General features: G+C 40.0%; 1 protein-coding gene across 5 annotated transcripts in view; it reads left to right on the top strand.

Annotated features, from left to right (window-relative positions):
- The window catches only part of HYDIN (HYDIN axonemal central pair apparatus protein), a 444,836-nt gene that overhangs the window by 57,414 nt on the left and 366,913 nt on the right, over positions 1 to 20,509 (top strand). For 3 of the 5 annotated variants that reach the window (XM_074406071.1, XM_074406078.1, XM_074406094.1), the window contains exons 4-5: positions 5,124 to 5,243; positions 7,646 to 7,780. In XM_074406071.1, coding sequence (XP_074262172.1) covers positions 5,124 to 5,243; positions 7,646 to 7,780 — 255 coding nt within the window. Of the gene's footprint in view, positions 1 to 5,123; positions 5,244 to 7,006; positions 7,061 to 7,645; positions 7,781 to 9,760; positions 10,195 to 20,509 lie in introns of those variants that run through there. The other 2 variants (XM_074406090.1, XM_074406083.1) reach the window with 2 other exon arrangements.

A 20,509-nucleotide genomic window follows, 5' to 3' on the forward strand; every position in this document is an offset into this window, starting at 1 on the left:
TATTTCTTTGTTTTACGTGTTTGATAATATTTGTGTCTTGCCTTCATACTGAACTGCAGATTTGTTACTTATGAAATTCTTGGGCCACAAATTCTCATAACAGCTCTGCAGGCATTTTCTTGACAACCTTCTGACTTTAAATGATGGTATGTAGAAGTCTGAAGCCAGCTTGATTTCTCCCCCTATAAGTTAATCTTTTAGCCCATGTGCCCAAAGATTGTTTTTACTTAAAGTTCAGTATTAGGATACCACTACATTATTCCTTAGGTACTGTGGGCCTTTATTTTATTTTCAGAAAGTTTTTCTTGAATTATCAAATGTTTTTTCATATCATTTTTCAATTATGAATATGTTGGACCTTCTTTGGCCTTTTACAGCTTGTATTTCCTCTCTCATTTATTTGTAACTTTCTGTTGATATCCATTTCCTTGTCATTACATTCATTAGGCTATCCTCTGTGTCCCTTGCTTTGAGTTATGTGTATGTGTTTTTTATGCTTCATTTTTGAGCAGACCAGACCTGGTTCAACAGACCTCTTTAATAATCCCACTTCTCACCAATTCCCCCACCACCATTCCAGCTTAAGCCACCATTATCTGGAATACTGATATAGCTTTTCTGTTTCCATCTCATTCTTCCTCTACCCCGGTTATCACAAAGCAGTAAGAGTAATTTTTAAAAATGTGAACATATCACTTCCATGTTGTCTCATAGCATTTGACACGGTGAGCATCACTTTTTGTACCTTCTTATTCACTTGTATCTGACATGGTATGCTCATTTGATTTTTTGCTTATTTTATTTGTTGGATTATTCACTCATTTCTGATCACTAAATATTAGAGCTTTTATTACTTGGCACTTGAACTTCTTTCTCTTCTGAACTTGCTCCTTAAGTGATCTATTCTAGGAAGAAAGAAAGAGAAAAAAAAAAAGGCTTTAAATTCTACTTTTTGATGATTACTTTTATATTTATATCTCCTGCCACAGTCTATCCCCTGCCTGTATGGGGGAGTGGGAGGTGGCTTCCCTTTTAGATAGACAGCCAAGAGAAGGCCCCTCTAAGATGTCTTCTAAGTAGAGGTCTGAAGCAAGTCACGCGAAGGTTTGAGAACAGCACTCCAGTTAGAAGGGAAAGCAAGCACAGAAGTCAGCTCAGTGTATGACTGGCAGCTAAAACTTAATATATTTAATATCTAATTGTAGCTTTACGTTCCGTCTCTAAAAGCCTGATCTTTCCTCTTTTGTCTCTTTCCTCCTGCTTTTCATACCCCTACTTATCTGTTTTCCCAGACCAAACACTTGGGAGTTGTATCTCTGATGCCTCTCTTTTTGTTACATCTTGTGATCCAGTGATAAGTGCTATAAAATCTGCCTTCACAAATGCATCTTTAATCAGACCAATTCTCACCATGTTCTCCACCACCATTCCAGTTTAAGCCACTATGATGTAGAATATCAAAATTGCCTCTTTGTTTCCATCTCACTCTCCCCCAGCCCCCATTATCACAAAGCAGTAAGTGATTTTTTAAAACGTAAATCAGAAAGAACATGCTACTTCCACGTTTAAAACCATCCAGTAACTTCCTGTTACTGTCATAATAAAATCTAAACTCAGTACCATAACCTCTAAGGTCCGGTACTGTCTAGTTCTGCCTCCCTCACGGAACTCTTTCCCTTCTACTCTTCTCCCTCTCCTTCTCTTCTCACTGGGTTTTTCCTATGCTGCTCTTCAAACACTCGGAGACAATTTCCACCTGAGGGACTGTGCTTGCTTTCCCTTCTAACTGGAGTGCTACTCTCAAACCTTCGCATGACTTGCTTCAGACCTCTACTTAGAAGTCATCTTAGAGGGGCCTTCTCTTGACTGCCTGTCTGAAAGAGCAGCCACCTCCCATTCCCCTATCTCCTCATCCTGCTTTAGCTTTCTTCACAACCTTTCAGTACCTGACTTTATATTATATATTTCTATATTTTTTGTATGATTGCTTGAGCCTCAAGAATGTCAGCTTCATGAGGCTAGGGGATTTCTTTGGCTTTGTTCACCACTATACATTCAGCATGCACAAAAGAACCTGGCGCATGTTGGAAACTCAATATTTATTGAATGAAGACATGAATTTTTAATCTCGTAACTGTTCACTTCTTTACATTCTTAAATATTTGCTTTGTGCTCTTTGATCTTTTTTTCCATTATATTCTTTGAGCTTATGGTGAAATGATGTAGTTAAGACTGATTGCTTCATGGCAGAATTTAATTAGCCAGAAATTAAGGAGTATATACTGTACTATTCCACTTATATAATCAAGAAAACTAACCTATGATGTGAGAAATAGATTAGCCATGTTACATTTGTCATAAATCCAGTGACCATATATTTAATAATTGGTTTGGGGGCTTTCTAATCTGTTACATTTATTTTTATGATAAATCTTGTGCTAATATCTCATTATCTTAATTATGATTAATCTTGTGCTAATATCTCATTATGTTAATTACTGTGGTAAGTAACAGTATATGAAATGTAATAATATAATGTTTTGCTACCTGATACAGCAAATCCTCCTATCTTGTTCTTCAAACGTATCTTGTCTTTTTTTTTTTTTTTTTTTTAATGAAAAGACTGATTGAATTTATATGGAAATGCGAAGGACCAAGAACAGATAAGAACCTGCTGGGATTGTTTTTAATGATTGCATTGAACTTTTAAATAAATTTGGGGAGGATTTGAAATCCTTAACATACTGAGTCTTTCAATTCATGTAAATAGTATATTCCTGAATTCAATTAAATCTTCCTTAATTTCTCTCAATAATGTTTTTAGTTTCTGGATAAAGGTCTTATACATCTTTCATTAGATTTATTTCGCCGGGCGCGGTGGCTCAAGCCTGTAATCCCAGCACTTTGGGAGGCCGAGGCAGGTGGATCACGAGGTCGAGAGATCGAGACCATCCTGGTCAACATAGTGAAACCCCGTCTCTACTAAAAATACAAAAAATTAGCTGGGCATGGTGGCACATGCCTGTGATCCCAGCTACTCAGGAGGCTGAGGCAGGAGAATTGCCTGAACCCAGGAGGCGGAGGTTGCAGTGAGCCGAGACCGCGCCATTGCACTCCAGCCTGGGTAACAAGAGCGAAACTCCGTCTCAAAAAAGAAAAGAAAAAAAAAAAAAAAAAAGATTTATTTCAATGCGTTTTACATTTTAGGATACTATTTTAAATAATATTGCTTATAAATATCATTTCCTAAATGTTCATTGCTAATACAGAGACGTAGGATTGACTTTTATATATTGACTTTATAGTCAGTGACCTTAATATTCACTTATTAATTCTAATAAGATAATTATTAGAATTATTTATTTGTAGGTTATTTTGAATTTTTAAAATAAACAATTACTTTGGGGAAAATGACAGTTATGTTTCTTCTTGTTTGATTTCTAATACTAAAATAACCTTGAGTTTCTGAGACAAACCCAGCTTGGACATGATGTGTTATCCTTTTTATACAGGGCCGGTTTCAGTTTACAAATCTCTCTCTCTCTCTCTCTCTCTCTGTCTATCTCTCCATCTCCTATCTGTCTATCTAGGTTTATGAGTGAGATTGGCCTATAGTTTTCTTTTTCCCTCACTGTCTTTCTCAGGTATATGAAGGAGGTTATGCTGACTTTATAGACTGAGTTGGGAGACATTTCATTTTTTGTTTTTCTTTTCTTTGGGACAATGCTTGAATTGTTTATTTTATGTTTGTTAGAATTTGCTTGTAAAGCTATCTGGGTTTGGAGTTTTCTCTGTAAAAGGTTTTTGTTTACAGATCTGCTTTCTATAATAGTTTTAGAGCTATTCAGATGTTCTATTTCTTCGTGTTCCAGTTTTGATAAATTTTTATTATATTTTTCTAGGATTTTGCATTTTATCTATATTTTCACATTTATTGACATAATATTTATTATCTTGTTACTGAGTTCGGGTTTTGTTGTAATATTCCTATTTCCAGTCTTTGTATTTGTTCTTTGTGCCTTCTGTCTTACTTTCTTGATCAGACTCACTAGGGATTTTGTCAGTTTTAAAGACCTGAATTTCGCTTTGTTGTTTTCATAGTACAGTTGCTTTTATTTCATTAATTTCCTCTCTTGTTTTTGTCATGCTAATTTTGTTCTTTCTTTGGGTTTATGTTGCTGATGGATACTTACAGCTGCAGTTTTCAAACTATGTGCCAAGAGGCCCCAGGGTGTAACCATGAACTCACAGGGCATCATGGGATAGCCTAAATTTTCAAGGGGAACCTGGCAATACCCAAAATTGGTTGGATGCTGAACAGGCTACTAGCTTGGGGTAATTAGTAGTTTCGGCCTTAGATGATGCTATATTCACTTTGATGATGTCATACTTTACAAACCTGGCTTCCCAGCGATTGGTTGGATAAAAAGCAAGTACTTTGTGAAAATCAAAATAGAACAGAAAATGAGGGGGCCAAGTCCAATTTGGTTCTGTTGTGTAGTGCCCAACTAGTGCACACATCCTATTAGTAAGCTTGTTATTTTGATTATTGTTTTGTATGATAAGAATTCATTGAGAGTAACCACGTATTTACCCGTTTATTATTCTCCTTTCCTCCCTGGATCTCTGAATTTCTAAGATAAATTCTCTTCTCCATAAAGAAGACCCTTTGGAATTTCCTTTAGATGTTGGTAACAACATTTTCCAATTTTTATTTCTCTGAAAATGTCTTTGTTCAAATTTTGTTTTTGGAGGGACTTTTCCCAGGTAAAAAATACTATGCCTGCAGAGGTTTTTGTTGTTGTTGTTGTTGTTGTTTTGGTTTTTTTGTTTTCCAGGATCTAAAAAAATTTATTCCTCTTCCTTCTGACTTGTGTTATGTTGAAAAGCAGGCATGCATTTTTGCTCCTTGGAAGTTAAATATTCTTTTTTCTTCCCTCCAGTTTCTTTCACACATTCTTTTGTCCTGTGATTTCAGTGCTTTTATAATTATGTACCTGGTATGGATTTTTTTTTGGTATTTCCTATGTTTAGTTTTAATATCCACAGGCCTTTGTCATATTTTATTATCTTTCCCGGTCACTTTTGGCAACTATAACAATAATTTACTCTTTCATCTGAAGTTTTCAGGAATCGACCTGGATCAGGCATTATTTCAGCCCTTTCCATCGGAAATTATATTCCAGAACTACACTCCCTGTGAAGTCTATGAAGTTCCACTGATTTTGAGGAACAATGACAAAGTGAGTATGTTCTCTGGGGTGGGTGAACTTTTCCAGGATATATGAAAATGGGTTAAAGTAAAATGGTGTCTGGAAAGATCTTTATTAAGTTCTTTAATTTGATAGACTTAGGAAAATAGTATGGAAACATGTTCTTTGATTATAAGCTTAAGGAAGACAGAGCTGTGTCTGTTTGTTTGTTGCTGTATGTTGACTCCTAACCATTGCCTGGCAAGTAGTGAACTCTCAACATGTGCACCAACTTTTGTGGATTAAAGGATTGACCAGATAAATGTCATGGGATTCTCAAGTATGAAAAATTGAGCTAGGTTTTCGTTTAAGACAGGGAAATTACTATTAATGTTTATGTAATCTTCATTAGAGACACCATTTCCCCAATTTAAGGTATAAACTCTACTCATAAGAAGTGAGATTGTTGAGCATTTGTATTTATATTCTGCAAATTGTACCATTTAAAAACCTTTCTTTTTACTTCTAAAAAATGTAGGTCCCTTTCCTTATTTTCTGTCTTCTTCTTTCTGTAGGCGATAGCCTTCAGAGTTTGTCTACAGTCAGTTTTGGAAGGCTTCGCTCACTGTCTGTATCTTGTCTCTTTGTAATTGCAACAGAAGATTTCTTTTCCAGCCTAATGACTTTTTCATTAGAGATAAATTAGAGTTTATTTCAAGAAAAGAGCAGAAGTTCAGCACAAAGCACACTTGAGTGTGAAAAGTAGTCAGATGTGGAGGAAAGCATTGGTGAAATGGGAAATTCTGGTTATAAAGACAAGGAGGAGTACTTTCCGGGGTCTAAGAATATGAAGACAAACAATTCTAGCTATAAGACAAAATAGAAAATAAGTGAAGACTATGCAAGAATACCCAGAGAATGGGAAGACTTGCAGTTATATTTGGTACAGCAGCTCATTAAGGGAATCAGTGATGCCTCGCAGAGATCAGTGGGTGATTTAGTGACAACAAAGCCAGACTCTGGAGAAAATGGTCAGTTTCATTCTTTTCTGCAGTAGCATTAGTAAGATAAGCTCATGGGACAGAAGTGAAAGTGAAGGAAAAGAACCCGAGGTGCACAAGGTTATACTCCTGGACCTCAGAAGAGGAGCATTGCACAGACATTAGGACTCTACCTTTTCATGCAGTTCGGTTCTCTCTTCTGACTCTCTTTTCCCTTTCTATATTACTTTTTGACTCTGGCTGAGATATTTTTAGATTACTAAAATGGTACAGTACAAAGCATCCTCTCTGACCTTAAACAAGAAATGGCCATCAGCAAGCTAGGGTAAAGGGCATGTGTGAGTTTTGTCTGCCAAACACTCAGTTCTCATGGATAACCCAACATCTCTTGAAAAGATGCAGCCAGAGTGTTGGCCACATGGAAAGAGGGTCCCATCCAAGGAATGTCCAGCTACCAGCAAGCAGACAGTTCTCTCCAGGCGAGGCATACTTGTCATCTGGTGACTCCAGGACCCTCATACCCGGTGGCTGATATACCTGCTCCTCTGCTTCCTTAGTTCACAGTCTCATGAAGAAGCAGGGAGAGATTTAGGGCCCCAAGAAATGCTTTCTGTGCCATTCACCTTGTGTTTGATTACTCACTGGCATGAGGTACAAAAGATAGAGCCTGTCAGGTTACTATTTTTGTCTATCTCTCTCTCACACACAGGATGGGAATAAGCCAGAACACTCATAATTGTACTTGGGATACAAAGATAAGGACCCACACTCCAGAGTCAGACTAATCTGGGTTCATATTCCAGCAGAAGTTCCAGGAGCTGTTCTGAGAGTGGGGGATATCCTCCTGTTCTTTGCTCTTGCTTTGTGGTGTGTTTACTCAGGACCATCTCGTGGAGAGGCGGGGTGGAGCTGGGCTGGGACTTGACCCCTAGCACCTTTGCTTGGTGGAACTGCATTGTTTTGGGCAGTGTCTGTAGCATGGGAGTCATAATGAAGCTCAAAGGGTATTACGAGGATGACGTGGCATGCCATGTGCTGTAGATGGGCTATTGAAGGGGTGCAGGAAGGGTGACTTCTCTCATAGCGCTTCTCAAATGCTCACATGTTGGGATATTCAGCTTAACTCTGTTATGTGCGTGAGTTTTAGCTGATTAAGCAGTTAGCCCTTGAAGATCGTCACTTTAAATGATTTAATTTTAAAATAAATAGAGACTTGCAATAATTATAAAAATAAGAATAATAATGTTAATAAAAATTAAAGCTGAAAAGTATTGGGTGCTTACTTTGTATGGCATAAAAATAAGTACTACCATCATCTCCTTTTATACTTGAGAAAACTGAAGTTCAGACCTGACCAAGGTGACACGTCTACTAAGTAATTGATGGAGATTTCAGTCTGTGTTTAACTCTGCTTTTTCACATGTACAATGTTCATTGTGTGTTTCCCTGCAGATTCCGAGGTTGGTGAAAGTTGTGGAGGAAAGTTCGCCTTACTTTAAAGTAATCAGCCCCAAAGATATTAGCCGCAAAGTGGCTCCTGGAGTGCCCTCTGTATTCCGAGTCCTCTTTACTCCAGAGGAGAACAAGGTAGTACCAGGACTGGCAAGAAATTGGATACTTGCATTCCCACCAACGGTGTAAAAGTGTTCCTATTTCTCCACATCCTCTCCAGCATCTGTTCTTTCCCGATTTTTTAATGATCGCCATTCTAACTGGTGTGAGATGGTATCTCAATGTGGTTTTGATTTGCATTTCTCTGATGACCAGTGATGATGAGCATTTTTTCATATGTTTGTTGGCCTCCTGTATGTCTTCTTTTGTAAAGTATCTGTTCATATCCTTCGCCCATTTTTGAATGGGCTTGTTTGTTTTTTTCTTGTAGGTCTGCTTTAGTTCTTTGTAAATTCTGGATATCAGCCCCTTGTCAGATGGGTAGGCTGCAAAAATTTTTTCCCATTCTGTTGGTTGCCGATTCACTCTACTGACTGTTTCTTTTGCCGTGCAGAAGCTGTGGAGTTTGATTAGGTCCCATTTGTCTATTTTGGCTTTTGTTGCCTTAGCTTTTGGCGTTTTGGTTAATTCAACCGTTGTGGAAGACAGTGTGGCGATTCCTCAAGGACCTAAAAATAGAAATCCCATTTGACCCAGCAATCCCATTACTGGGTATATATCCAAAGGATTATAAATCATTCTACTACAAGGACACGTGCACACGAATGTTCATTGCAGCACTGTTTACAATAGCAAAGACCTGGAACCAACCCAAATGCCCAACGATGATAGACTGGATAGGGAAAATGTGGTACATATACACCATGGAATATTACGCAGCCATCAAAAACGATGAGTTCACGTCCTTTGTAGGGACATGGATGAACCTGGAAACCATCATTCTCAGCAAACTGACACAAGAGCAGAAAATCAAACACCATATATTCTCACTCATAGGCGGGTGTTGAACAATGAGAACATATGGACACAGGGAGGGGAGCACTACACACCGGCGTCCGTTGGGGGGAAATGGGGGAGGGGCGGGGGGTGGGGAGGTGGGAAGAGATAGCATGGGGAGAAATGACAGATACAGGTGAGGGGACGGAAGGCAGCAAACCACACTGCTATGTGTGTACCTATGCAACAATCTTGCATGTTCATCACATGTACCCCAGAACCTAAAATGCAATAAAAAAAAAAAAGGAAAAAAAAAAAAGAAAAAAGAAATTGGATACTTGCACTGGCAGATTGCAATTCAATTGTGAATATTTACAAAGGTGGTGGTGGTGGTGGTCTTGGTGTAGATATTTGTGTTGGTAGTGTTGGTGGTATAGTGGTAGTGCTGGGGGTGGTGGTGGTGGTGAGTAGTGATGGTAGTGTTGATGGTGTTGGTAATATTGATGGTGGTGACGGTGTGGATGGTGGTGGTGTTATTGATGTCAGTACTGGTGTTGTTACTATTAGTAGTGTTGGTGGGTAGTGGTGGTTGATGGTGTACATGGTGGTGGTATTGTCACTAATGGTGATGGTAGTGGTGGTGTTAATATTCATAGTGTTGGTGGGTGCTGCTGTAGATGGTTGTGATGCTGTCATTGATGGTGACGTAGATGGTAGGTGGTAGTGGTGTTAGTATTTGTAGTTTTGGTGGGTCGTGGCAGCGGTGGTGTAGATGGCGGTGGTATTGGTAGTATTGGTGGGTGATGGTGATGGTGGTATAGATGGTGATGGTGCTGTCATTGACGGTGGTGTAGGTGGTAGTATTTGTGAGAGGAGTGCTGAGACAAAGGATAAAGATTTTGGCTTTTAGGAAGTTTAGGATCTTAGTTGGTGAGGACTTTCCTCCCTAGATTATAACTAGTTTGTGAAAGAAACCCAAGACAAACATAATATCATAGTATCTGCCTCAGTAATGGTAAAGCCAGAGCTAGGGGAGCAGAGGCCTGCCTGGCCTCTCGCCCTGTCAGCTCACAGGCGGTCTAGCAAGAGCCTGCCATCTAAAAGGAGGCCATTTTCCCTAAGCACCGCTGCAGCGGTGGGGAGGGGAATGAAGCCCAGTCTCACTCTCCTCAGTGATAGAAATTCCCGTTTCTACTAGGAGGGACGGAGCGGGTATGATGGCCTGAGGGCGGAGGCTTCCTCCCCAGCCCTTCTCCAGGGGGTAGAACTATTGGTCACGTTTTCTTCTCTGTGGGCCTAAATGGGGACTTGTGAGGAAAAGAGTTTTACCAGCATGATTGGGGGAGTGAAGACAGAGAACAAGTCTGAAATATGCAGAATAAAATGCAGGCTGTCTATCATGTTAATAGCGGGTATCCTTATCTGTGTTGCACTCTTATGGTTGGAATCAGTAGAGCACGGTGGAGTCAGAACTAGCTTCCTCGCTGCTGATACCTATCAGCTGCTGTCAGTGTCATTACCAGTGTTCCCTCTACTATTGCTTGTTGTTACTACTTTTCTGGAGAGCAAGGATAGAGAATTTAATGTGATTTGTTACGTGCATACTCCTTGTGGTGAGTGGTTAAAAATTCCATTATAATAATACCTTAGTTATAATTTTGCCACTTTGTAGTATATGGGTTGCATTTATGAAACTATAATTCTGTTTGAGGTTCTACTGAAATAAATAAAAAGATAACTCCAGATGTAGGGCTTTTTGTTACATGTTGTTGAAGTCCTCAGTTTTTCTGAAGGCTCTCTATCTGAATACTATCTGTGGGGAGATCAGTGTCTGGATTTACTCTGCGTATAGATTCCGACACCGTCTTTTCTATAGAAAGCTGATTATAAGCCTTTGTGCAGGTTGAAATACAAAGCACACTGGATTTCAGGAGGTGGGTTTCCTTAGTTTTTTTCTGTGCTGGAAAAAATATGTCTTCTGTTGGATAAGTATAATTATACCTGCACCTAATCTGACTGAAAAAGGGATACATGAGACTTTCTGGAGATGGAATGTTTTGTATTGGCATGAGGATTACATGACTGAATTCATTTGTCAGAACATTTAATATTTGTACTTTTCAATATATACATACATTTAACCTAAAAAACCCATATTAAAAAACCCATATAACAATAGAAGAGGGAGGGAGTGGATGGAGGAATAGAGGGAATCAGAATAATAGAATGTTAAGAGTTGTTCAGTCTGAGTGATGGGTACATTGGGGCTTGTCATGCTAGTCTGTCTTCTTTGTGCATGTTTTAAATTTTCCATAGTCAAAAGCTAAAAGAAGAGAGAGACTTATTACTGTTTCTCCAGCAAAGAAATAGTTGAAATTTATTTAAAGTTTGTTGCTACATAGTTTATGAATATGAAATGCTAACATTTCTGGTGAGGATTATTACTTCACTGTGTTTTGTGGCTGTTTATGTCACTCTCAGCTCTTTCATTCCTTCTTACCATTCCATTTATCTAGCATTGCATGTCTAATGGGAAACCCCTAATTTAAAAAATTAACTAAGTTAAATGTTGTTATACTGTTACTTCTAAATAGTTGAAAGTTATCAAAAGCTGCATGTATGTTTGAGGAGACATAGTAAAGATAATGGTTACCTGTGAGAAATTCAGCTATGCAGTTTTAGAGACATAAAGATCTTGTGTTGGGCTTGGCTGTAAACTCTGTATAATTTATTTCCAAAGACAGAGTTGTTTTCTCATTTTGCTGGCTGGCTAACACTGATGATGGCGTAGTCAGTATCTACATTCGCTTTCACTGTTGGAAAGTCAGCAGGGCCATGCACAGAATGACCTGCTAGGGTTAGGCATGCTGTCTTTCGGGCTGCTCCAGAATGCAGCCAACGAGTGGCTAGAGCCAGATTTATTTTAGGAAAAGTAAAAGTCATTCATTTCACTAAGTGTCACTGTTTCTTCACTTGGCAAAATTGATAGCCAAAGTACATACTTTTTTCCTTCTTATCCCCTGCTGATCTGAGCACACTCCATTCTCATTTACCGTCCTCACATCTGGAGGGTGAGATATGTAAATTGCAGCATGCCACAGTTAATAAGCCAGTCCCCTTTCAATTGGATTTTCAGTACCCATGTATATTAGCACATCGAAGATGATAATGCAATTTACATGTTTCCCCCTGTCATCTATTAATCTGGCTGCCTGGGGGATGGAACTTGTTAAGAATGCCAAATGCCCAGATAACAGGTGCAGCAAATTCACTTTGGCTTTCCTTATCTCTCCTCACACAGACTAAAAAAAAAAAATGATTGGATATGTTATTAATCTAATAATCCTAGTGTACATCTCATACAGTGTAGAAATATAATAGTTCATGTCATCATAAAATAACACTATAAGATTCTAGAGCCTGACATTTTTCTTGACCTCTTAAATTTGTATCTTTACCATTAAAATGAGAATGAAAAATATTAGGCTTTTGTGGGAAAGCAAAACATAGTCCTTCCTTGGACTTAAACCATTGGTTTGCAGTGTATTGTCATACGAAAATGGCAGCAAGCTTTGAAGAAAGTGATGCAACTGGGTGGCTCAGTTACGGTTTAAGAAAATGTCTAATTTGTTGTCAGAATGGTTTTTCCAACTTGTCACTATGAAATTTAAAAACTGTAGCCCAAGAAGAATAGAAAATGCAAACATGTTTTATGTTCTCTATGTATATAATAATAATAAAACTTATACTGCCAGCAATTTGAATTTAAATGTAGGTGTCATAAAATTGCCCACAATCAATGACTTTTGTTGGCAAAAATAATGATCAGGATTTTATTTTCCTCCTGCCTGAAATTCGCTCTCCCCAATTCTATCTGGATTACCCCTGTAGGCCCAGTACCTGGCACAGGGCTTGACACATAGAAAGGGTGCAGTTAAGTATGTGTGGAGTGAGATAAGAAAGTAAAAGTTAATCTAAGAAAATATAAAGAAGTTTCTTTGACTTGAGATTGGCCTACAGATGATAAGAGAATGTAAAAAGGGCTCAAATATCTTTTTGTGACATGAATATATTAGATGTTAACTTTCTTCCTTGTCATTTCACTTAAGATGACTAGGAAGTCTTCTCTAAGAAGTTTCTCTATCTTTTGTTTCATATTTTCAGATAGTCATATCAATACTTTTTAGCTTTATGGACTTCATAAATATAATTTGATAATAAGGCTAACAAGGATTTTAGGAATTTTTTTTTTTAAATTCTGTAAACTTTTTTTTCTGTGATCCGTTGACAAGGAAATTTCTTTATGAAAAACTCTTGATAGAATAGTAGCTAGAGAAGATGTTTTAAAAGAATAACATTCTTTCATTTGCTCTGTGCCAGCACCAGTTTTCTGAGCCAGATCCAATGGAGAATAGAACAAGCTTTGGCCTTCATGGAGCTTACATTTCACAATGAATCAACAAACAAACATACATATAATTTAATGCCAGAAATTGACATAATAGAGGGTAGGGAATGATAAGGGCTCTGTTTTCTATCAAAAGGAAGGCCAAGGAATACTTCTCTGATACATAGATCAAGGGAAGACTCCTCTGGTGACATCTGGGCAGAGAACTAATATAAGCCATGCAAATATCTGAGGGAAGGGCTGTCTAGGAGCAGGAACAGCAAGTGCAAAGGTCCTGTGGCGGAAGCATGCCTGGCAACAGGCTCCAGAAAGTACAAGAAGGCCAGCGGGGCTGAAGCAGAGAAAGCTGTTGGACACATGGTAGGAAATGAGATTGCAGAGGTGAGCTCATGAAGGATCTTAGAAGCCATGCAAAGCGGGATAGGAAGCAACTACAAAGTACTTAAAATATTTTTATTATGGAAGGCTTTATTTTCCTCATATGCAAAAGTAGAAAGAACAGCATAGTGAACTGTCATCACCCAGCTTTTCCAATCTTAGCACATGACCAGTCGGGCTTCATCTGTCCTGCCCCTTCCCCCAGTCGATTTTGAAGCAAGTCCCATACAGCATGTAATTTCATCTATATTTCATTATTTTTCTCTAAAAGATAAGGGCCTTTTTAAAAATTAGCAAAACCACAGTACCATGATTGTGCCTAAAAAACCACAGTCATTCCTTAATATCATCGCATATCCAGTTGATGGTTTTGGATCTTGCTTTTAAAAAACCAGCTTTAGGCCGGGCACGGTGGCTCAAGCCTGTAATCCCAGCACTTTGGGAGGCCGAGGCGGGTGGATCACGAGGTCAAGAGATTGAGACCATCCTGGTCAACATGGTGAAACCCCGTCTCTACTAAAAATACAAAAAATTAGCTGGGCATGGTGGTGCGTGCCTGTAATCCCAGCTACTCAGGAGGCTGAGGCAGGAGAATTGCCTGAACCCAGGAGGTGGAGGTTGTGGTGAGCCGAGATCGTGCCATTGCACTCCAGCCTGGGTAACAAGAGTGAAACTCCGTATCAAAAGCAAAACAAAACAAAACAAAACGAAACAACAACAACAAAAAAACAGCTTTAAAAATGTTGCTTAAAACAACAACAACAACAACAACATTGTATACTAAGTGCAACAATGGTTCACAATTAAGAAAAAGTTTTAAAATTAGTTTTCTTAAATCAGGATCCAAACAAGCTTTGCTCGTTATTCCCACCGCTTAATTTAGAATCGTCCCTGTCCCCCTTTGCCTGTAACTGATACATCTGTAGCCTTGATTGGATTCGTTTAATTTTTTCTTTTTTCTTTTTGGTCAAGAATCCAATAAAGATCATTCCCTGCATCACTGAGGGTTAAGTTTCAAATTCCATAATTTATTTTGCACTTACTGGTTGGAATTACTCTAAAAACAACAACAACAATAACAACAACAAAACCAAAACTTTCCCACACCAGCTTTTCAGCTGCCCTGAGTTACAGTCCATTCCGGAAAGACAGGAGAAATGCTTGATCTTCTCCTTTTCTCCAGCCTAATGGGTTGTGATTAGAAATGACACAATCTGACTTACATTTTAGGACCACTCTGGCTGCTGAGTAGAGAATAGACTGAAGCGGGGGGCACACGAGGCGTCACAGCTAGTGGCCTCCCCTTGACATTCAGTTTCTCTTTCCTCGCTGGTGAGAGAACCACAATTAAAAAAATTAGTTTTTAACTGACAAAAATTCTACATATTAGTGGTGTTCAACATGACGTTTCAATAGATGTACACACTGTGGAATGGCTAAATCAAGCTAATTAATATATATATTACCTCACATGCTTGTCATTTTTTTGTAGTGAGAACATTTAAAATCTACTTTCTTAGCATTTTCAATTTTACAGTACATTGTTATTATGTCATATAGTAGATCTCCTGAACTTCTCCCTGTCTCACTGAAATTTTGTACACTCTGACCAGCATCTCCGAATTCCCCAGCCCAAACTCCTAGGAATCACCGTTCTGCTCTCTGCTTCTATGTGTTTGACTGCATTAGATTCCACATATAATCGAAATCATGCAGTATTTGTATCTCTATGCCTGGCTTATTTTACTAAGCATAATTGCCTCCAGGTTCATCCATGTTATCACAAATGATGGAATTTCCTTCTAAGATTACACAGTATTCCATTGTGTGTATATACCACATTTTTTTTTTTGACAGTTTCACTCTGTTGCCCAGGCTGGAGTGCAGTGGCGCAGTCTCAGCTCACTGCAGCCTCCACCTCCCAGGCTCAAGCAATCCTACCTCAGCCTCCCTAGTAACTGGGATTACAGGTGCCCACCACCATGCCCAGCTAATTTTTCAAATTTTTAAAATTTTTAGTAGAGATGGGGTTTCTCCATGTTGGCCAGGCTGGTCGCAAAGTCCTGAGCTCAAGTGATCCGCCCATCTTAGCCTCCCAAAGTTCTGGGATTATAGGCGTGAGCCAGTGTACCCGCCCACATTTTCTTTATCTGTTCATCCATTGATGAACATTTGGGTTGATTCCACATGTTGGCTATCATGAATAATGCTGCAATGAACGTGGGGGTTCAGGTAGCTCTTCCATGTACTGATTTCATTTCCTTTGGATATATACCCAGAAGTGAAATTACTAGATCATATGGCAGTTCTATTTTTCATTTTTTGAGCAACGGCCATACTGTCTTCCATACTGGCTGTACTAATTTACATTCCCATCATCAGTGTACTGGAAGAACCACAAATTTTGAATGGACTCTGCTGCCTGAAGTAAGAGATTACATTTCCCAGCCTCCTTCACAGCTGTGTGGAAGTGTCAGCCAATGAGATGTGAACAGGGCTCCAAGGCACCTGCTTGAACAGAGCTGACACAGCAGGAGGTACCCTGTCCCTTCTGCCTTCCTCCTCCTGCCCTGCAGCTTGGCTGTGAAAGAGTCGTGTCCCAGGAATCACTCTGCCCCACAGGGTGACATCAAGGATGGGAGCTGCGTGCTAGAACGGTAGGGAGGAATTGAGGTATTTGGGTTTCTGATGACACTGTTGAGCCACCCTACAGACCTGGCCTGCCTACCTCTGGACTTCTTCTGACGCCAGTTAAAGTGGCGATCATTAAAAAATCTGGAGACAACAGATGCTGGAGAGGATGTGGAGAAATAGGAACACTTTTACGCTATTGGTGAGAGTATAAATTAGTTCAACCATTGTGGAAGACAGTGTGGCGATTCCTCAAGGACCTAGAAATGGAAATTCCATTTGACCCAGCCATCCCTTTGGATTACTGGGTATATATCCAAAGGAATATAAATCACTCTGCTATAAGGACACATGCACATGAATGTTCATTGCAGCACTGTTTACAGTAGCAAAGACCTGGAACCAACCCAAATGCCCATCAATGATAGACTGGACAGTGAAAATGTGGCACATATACACCATGGAATACTATGCAACCATCAAAAAGGATGAGTTCCTGTCCTTTGTAAGGACATGGATGAACCTGGAAACCATCATTCTCAGCAAACTGACATAAGAACAGAAAATCAAACACCACGTGTTCTCACTCATAGGCGGGTGTTGAACAATGAGAACACATGGGCACAGGGAGGGGAGCATCACACACTGGGGTCTGTTTGGGGTGAAATAGAGGAGGGACAGCAGGGGGTGGGGAGTGGGAAGAGATAACATGGGGAGAAATGCCAGATATAGGTGAAGGGGAGGAAGGTAGCAAACCACACTGCTATGTGTGTACCTATGCAACCATCTTGCATATTCTTCACATGTACCCCAAAACCTAAAATGTAATAAAAAAAAAGAGAGAGAAACTTCTACCTAGTATAAACTCCTCTTATTTTTGCTGTTTTTTCTGTTATAACATAGCTGACTGATCCCTGATGCATACAGGAGCCATACTTTAGTAGTTAAGGTAAAAGATAAGGAAAGTTTGGATGAGGATGGTGACAGCGATGGTGATGAAAAGTAGGAGAAGTAAAGATGTATACTTTCTTTTTTTTTTTTTTTTTTTTTTTTTTTGAGACAGCATTTCACTCTCGTTGCCCAGAGTGTAGTGCAATGGTGCAATCTCGGCTCCCTGCATGATCCCGCCTCCTGGGCTCAAGTGGTTCTCCTGCCTCAGCCTCCTGATTAGCTGGGATTACAGGTGCCTGCCACCACCCCCAGCTAATTTTTTGTATTTTTAGTAGAGACAGGGATTCTCCATGTTGGCTAGGCTGGTCTCAAACTCCTGACGCCAGACAATCCACCTGCCTCAGCCTCCTAAGGTGCTGGGATTACAGGCGTGAGCCACCACACCCAGAAAGATGTATACTTTTATTGTACAGCTGCCAGGATTTACTGATGGATTGATGAAGGGTACGAGAAAGAAATGCACTTAGCTTGAACTGTAGGATTTTGGCTAACAAATGGTCAAATGGTGGTGTCATTTACGGAGATAGGGAACAGAGGAGAAAAAGCAGGTTTGTGAGGCTGGGTGTTCAGTTCATAACTGAATTGATGGTGTAAGCCTGCAGGCTGCCAGAGCCTCCCAGCTCATAATACCTGAATTAATTGTAAGCCAGCAGAGCAATGTATAATGATGTATAGTCTAGTATAATCTTATTAAATGCATTACTTCAGAGATTGAAATACATTTAAAGGGACTTGTTTAAAGAACTTTATACACTTTTATGGGTGTGTGAATTGATTATAAAAAAATTTATAATTCTAATCAAACTTCCAACCTACCTCATTTGGGAACTTGAAAAGGTTTGAAAACATCTCTCTCAATATTTCAATTAGCTTCCTAAACTATTTTCAGCTGCCTTTAATTCCTTCTAGAACAAGGCAGCCGATATGTGAATATAGAATAAAATGAGACAAACACTTCAGGGTTTCCTCTTATCCTGGATTCAGCTGCATCTTTTGTTCCAGCTCTCAACACTCAGTTAATGCTCAGTCTCTACATGTGCCAGAGGCTTTTCAGTTTATCATTCCCAGCAAAACACGTGCTGGCTGGATTTGATCTAAGAAAAAGCAAAAATAGCACTTATCTCTTTAGGATTCTGTAGTAATCAGACAAGGCAGTTGTATTGTTGAATTCTGTGGGGTTTTCTAAGATCAAGTGTGCTTAGTGCAATTTGTACTTCCTCATGTCTGGATATAATAAGTTTTGAGTCTGGTATTACCATCTGGAAACTAGAGCTTAGAGTCTAACAACTCAATTTTTTAATTTAAATTAAAATTTAATTTATTTATTTGAGACAGAGTCTCACCCTGTTGCCCAGGCTGGAGTGCAGTGGTGCGATCTCGGCTCACTGCAGTGTCTGTTTCTCGGGTTCAAACGATTCTCTGCCTCAGCTTCCTGAGTAGCTGAGACTATAGGTGTGGGCCACCATGCCTAGCTAATTTTTGTAGAGATTGGGTTTTGCCAGGCTGGTCTTGAACTCCTGGCCTCAAGTGATCCACCTGCCCCGGCCTCCCAAGGTGCTAAGATTACAGATGTGAGCCACCATGCCCAGCCATTTGAAAAATATATTTCAAATAAAAAGAAATTTTGGGGGGACATAGTAGGTATATATATTTATGGGGTACATGATATTTTGACATAAGCATTCCATGTGAAATAAGCACCTCATGGAGAATGGGGTACCCATCCCCTCAAGCATTTATCCTTTGAGTTACTCCCAATCCAGTTATATTCTTTAAGTGATTTATAAATATACTAGCAACTCAATTTTAATCAATTTCATGAATACTATTTATTCCTTTTTATGACTCACTCCTGACTTAGGACTTTTATGTTTACAATTCCCCTTGCCAGGAGCACTCTGTTCCTAGATCTCACCCAGCTAGCTCCTTTTGCTGCTCAGGTCCCCATCCAAAGGTCACCTCCTTAGTTGTTCTAACCTAAATCAAAATCAGCCCCATCCAATATTATCACTTTACCATGCTTTATTTTCTGCAAAGCTCTCATCACTTTCTGAAATTATCTTGTACTGTTATTATTATCCTTATCAGTATATAGATAGCTAGATGGCTCCCTACCAATGAGAGTAAGCATATGTTGAATTTTTTCTATATGCCTTACACAGATTGTACTTAATACAAAAGCTTGATAAGGACAGCTAACATTTATTGCATACTTACTGCTTGCTAAATGCTAGGTTAAGTACTTACACGTGCAAGTCCCTGTCTGTGTCATCTCATGCCTGGGCTACAACAGTGGCTTCCTAGCTGTCCTCCCTTTTCCCACTGCAGTCTGTGGCCCACATCGCAGCCAGTGCTTCAGTGCTTTTTCTAAAACATTACTCAGGTTCCTCCATGATCAGCTTTCAGCCTCAGGAATGCCTTCGGCCCTCTCAGTTCCTCTCAATGGTTTATAAAATCTGCGGGATCTGGCCCCCACCACCTCTTGGCCGTGTGTCTAACCACTCTCTTTCCTTTGCGCCTCTCTGGCCACAGGTTCCAAATCACACTTCCTACAGACAGCCATCCATCCACATGGCTTCCTTTGTCACTCATTTCTCTGCTGAAGTGTCACCTCCTCATAGAGGCCTTTCCTGAGCCCCCACCCCATGTGAAAGAGCTCCCCAGTCTCTCTGTCTTCATATCATGATTTATTTTCCCTTCACTCATGACTACCCAGTGTTCCATGACTGACTTGCCTTCCTTCAGCAAGTATTTGTTGAGTAGTTGCTACGGACTGGGCTCTGTTCTAGGTACTGGGTATACAGAAGGCAAGAAGATGGGCAAATCCCCCTTGAAGTGGAAATAAGGGGAAACATGCTATACTCACTAAGGAGGTAGAATATATGATATACTAGATGGTTCTGGGCAAGACTAAAGCTGGACAGAAGGCAAGGGAGTGATGGTGCAGCAGAGGGAGAGTTCTACCGAAAATCGGGCCGTCAGGAAAGGCCTCAGGGAGGCAGTGGATCACTGTGCTAAGCACTGAAGAGGTGAGGGAGTGAGCCCTGTGAATAAGTAGAGGGAAGGAGAGGACACCATGTGTGAAGGCTCAGAAGGGGAAGTCTGTGGCTGCAGGAGGAGCCCGGGGAGAGGAGATATGGCCAGAGAAATGACAGGGACACCAGGCCACAGGACCCTCACAAGCATGCCAACCTCAGCCTAGGTGCTTTTCAACAGAGCAGCAGCCGGAGCCAACTGACATTTTTACTGGATTCCTTTGGCCCTTGGGTGGAAAATAGACTTTAGGAGAGCAAGGATTGAAATAGAAAGCCCTGTTAGCCTAGGAAAGATTGGAGTGGCTAGGACCAGGGTGGCAGGGGTAGAGGTGGTGAGCAGTGATTGCAGTTTGGATATATTTTGAAGGTAGGTCCTATGGGTTGTATCAAGAAATTGAGAAACAGAGCACGAAAGAATGCCTCATTTCAGGGTTCTAAAGCCAGACCGCTGGAGAGATGCAGATGCCAGTACTGAGACCAGGAGGGTACTGAGACCAGGAGGCTGCAAGGGCATGGGGCTGGGGT

Source organism: Saimiri boliviensis, chromosome 1, assembly GCF_048565385.1.
Source record: "Saimiri boliviensis isolate mSaiBol1 chromosome 1, mSaiBol1.pri, whole genome shotgun sequence".
Classification (NCBI taxonomy): domain Eukaryota; kingdom Metazoa; phylum Chordata; class Mammalia; order Primates; family Cebidae; genus Saimiri; species Saimiri boliviensis.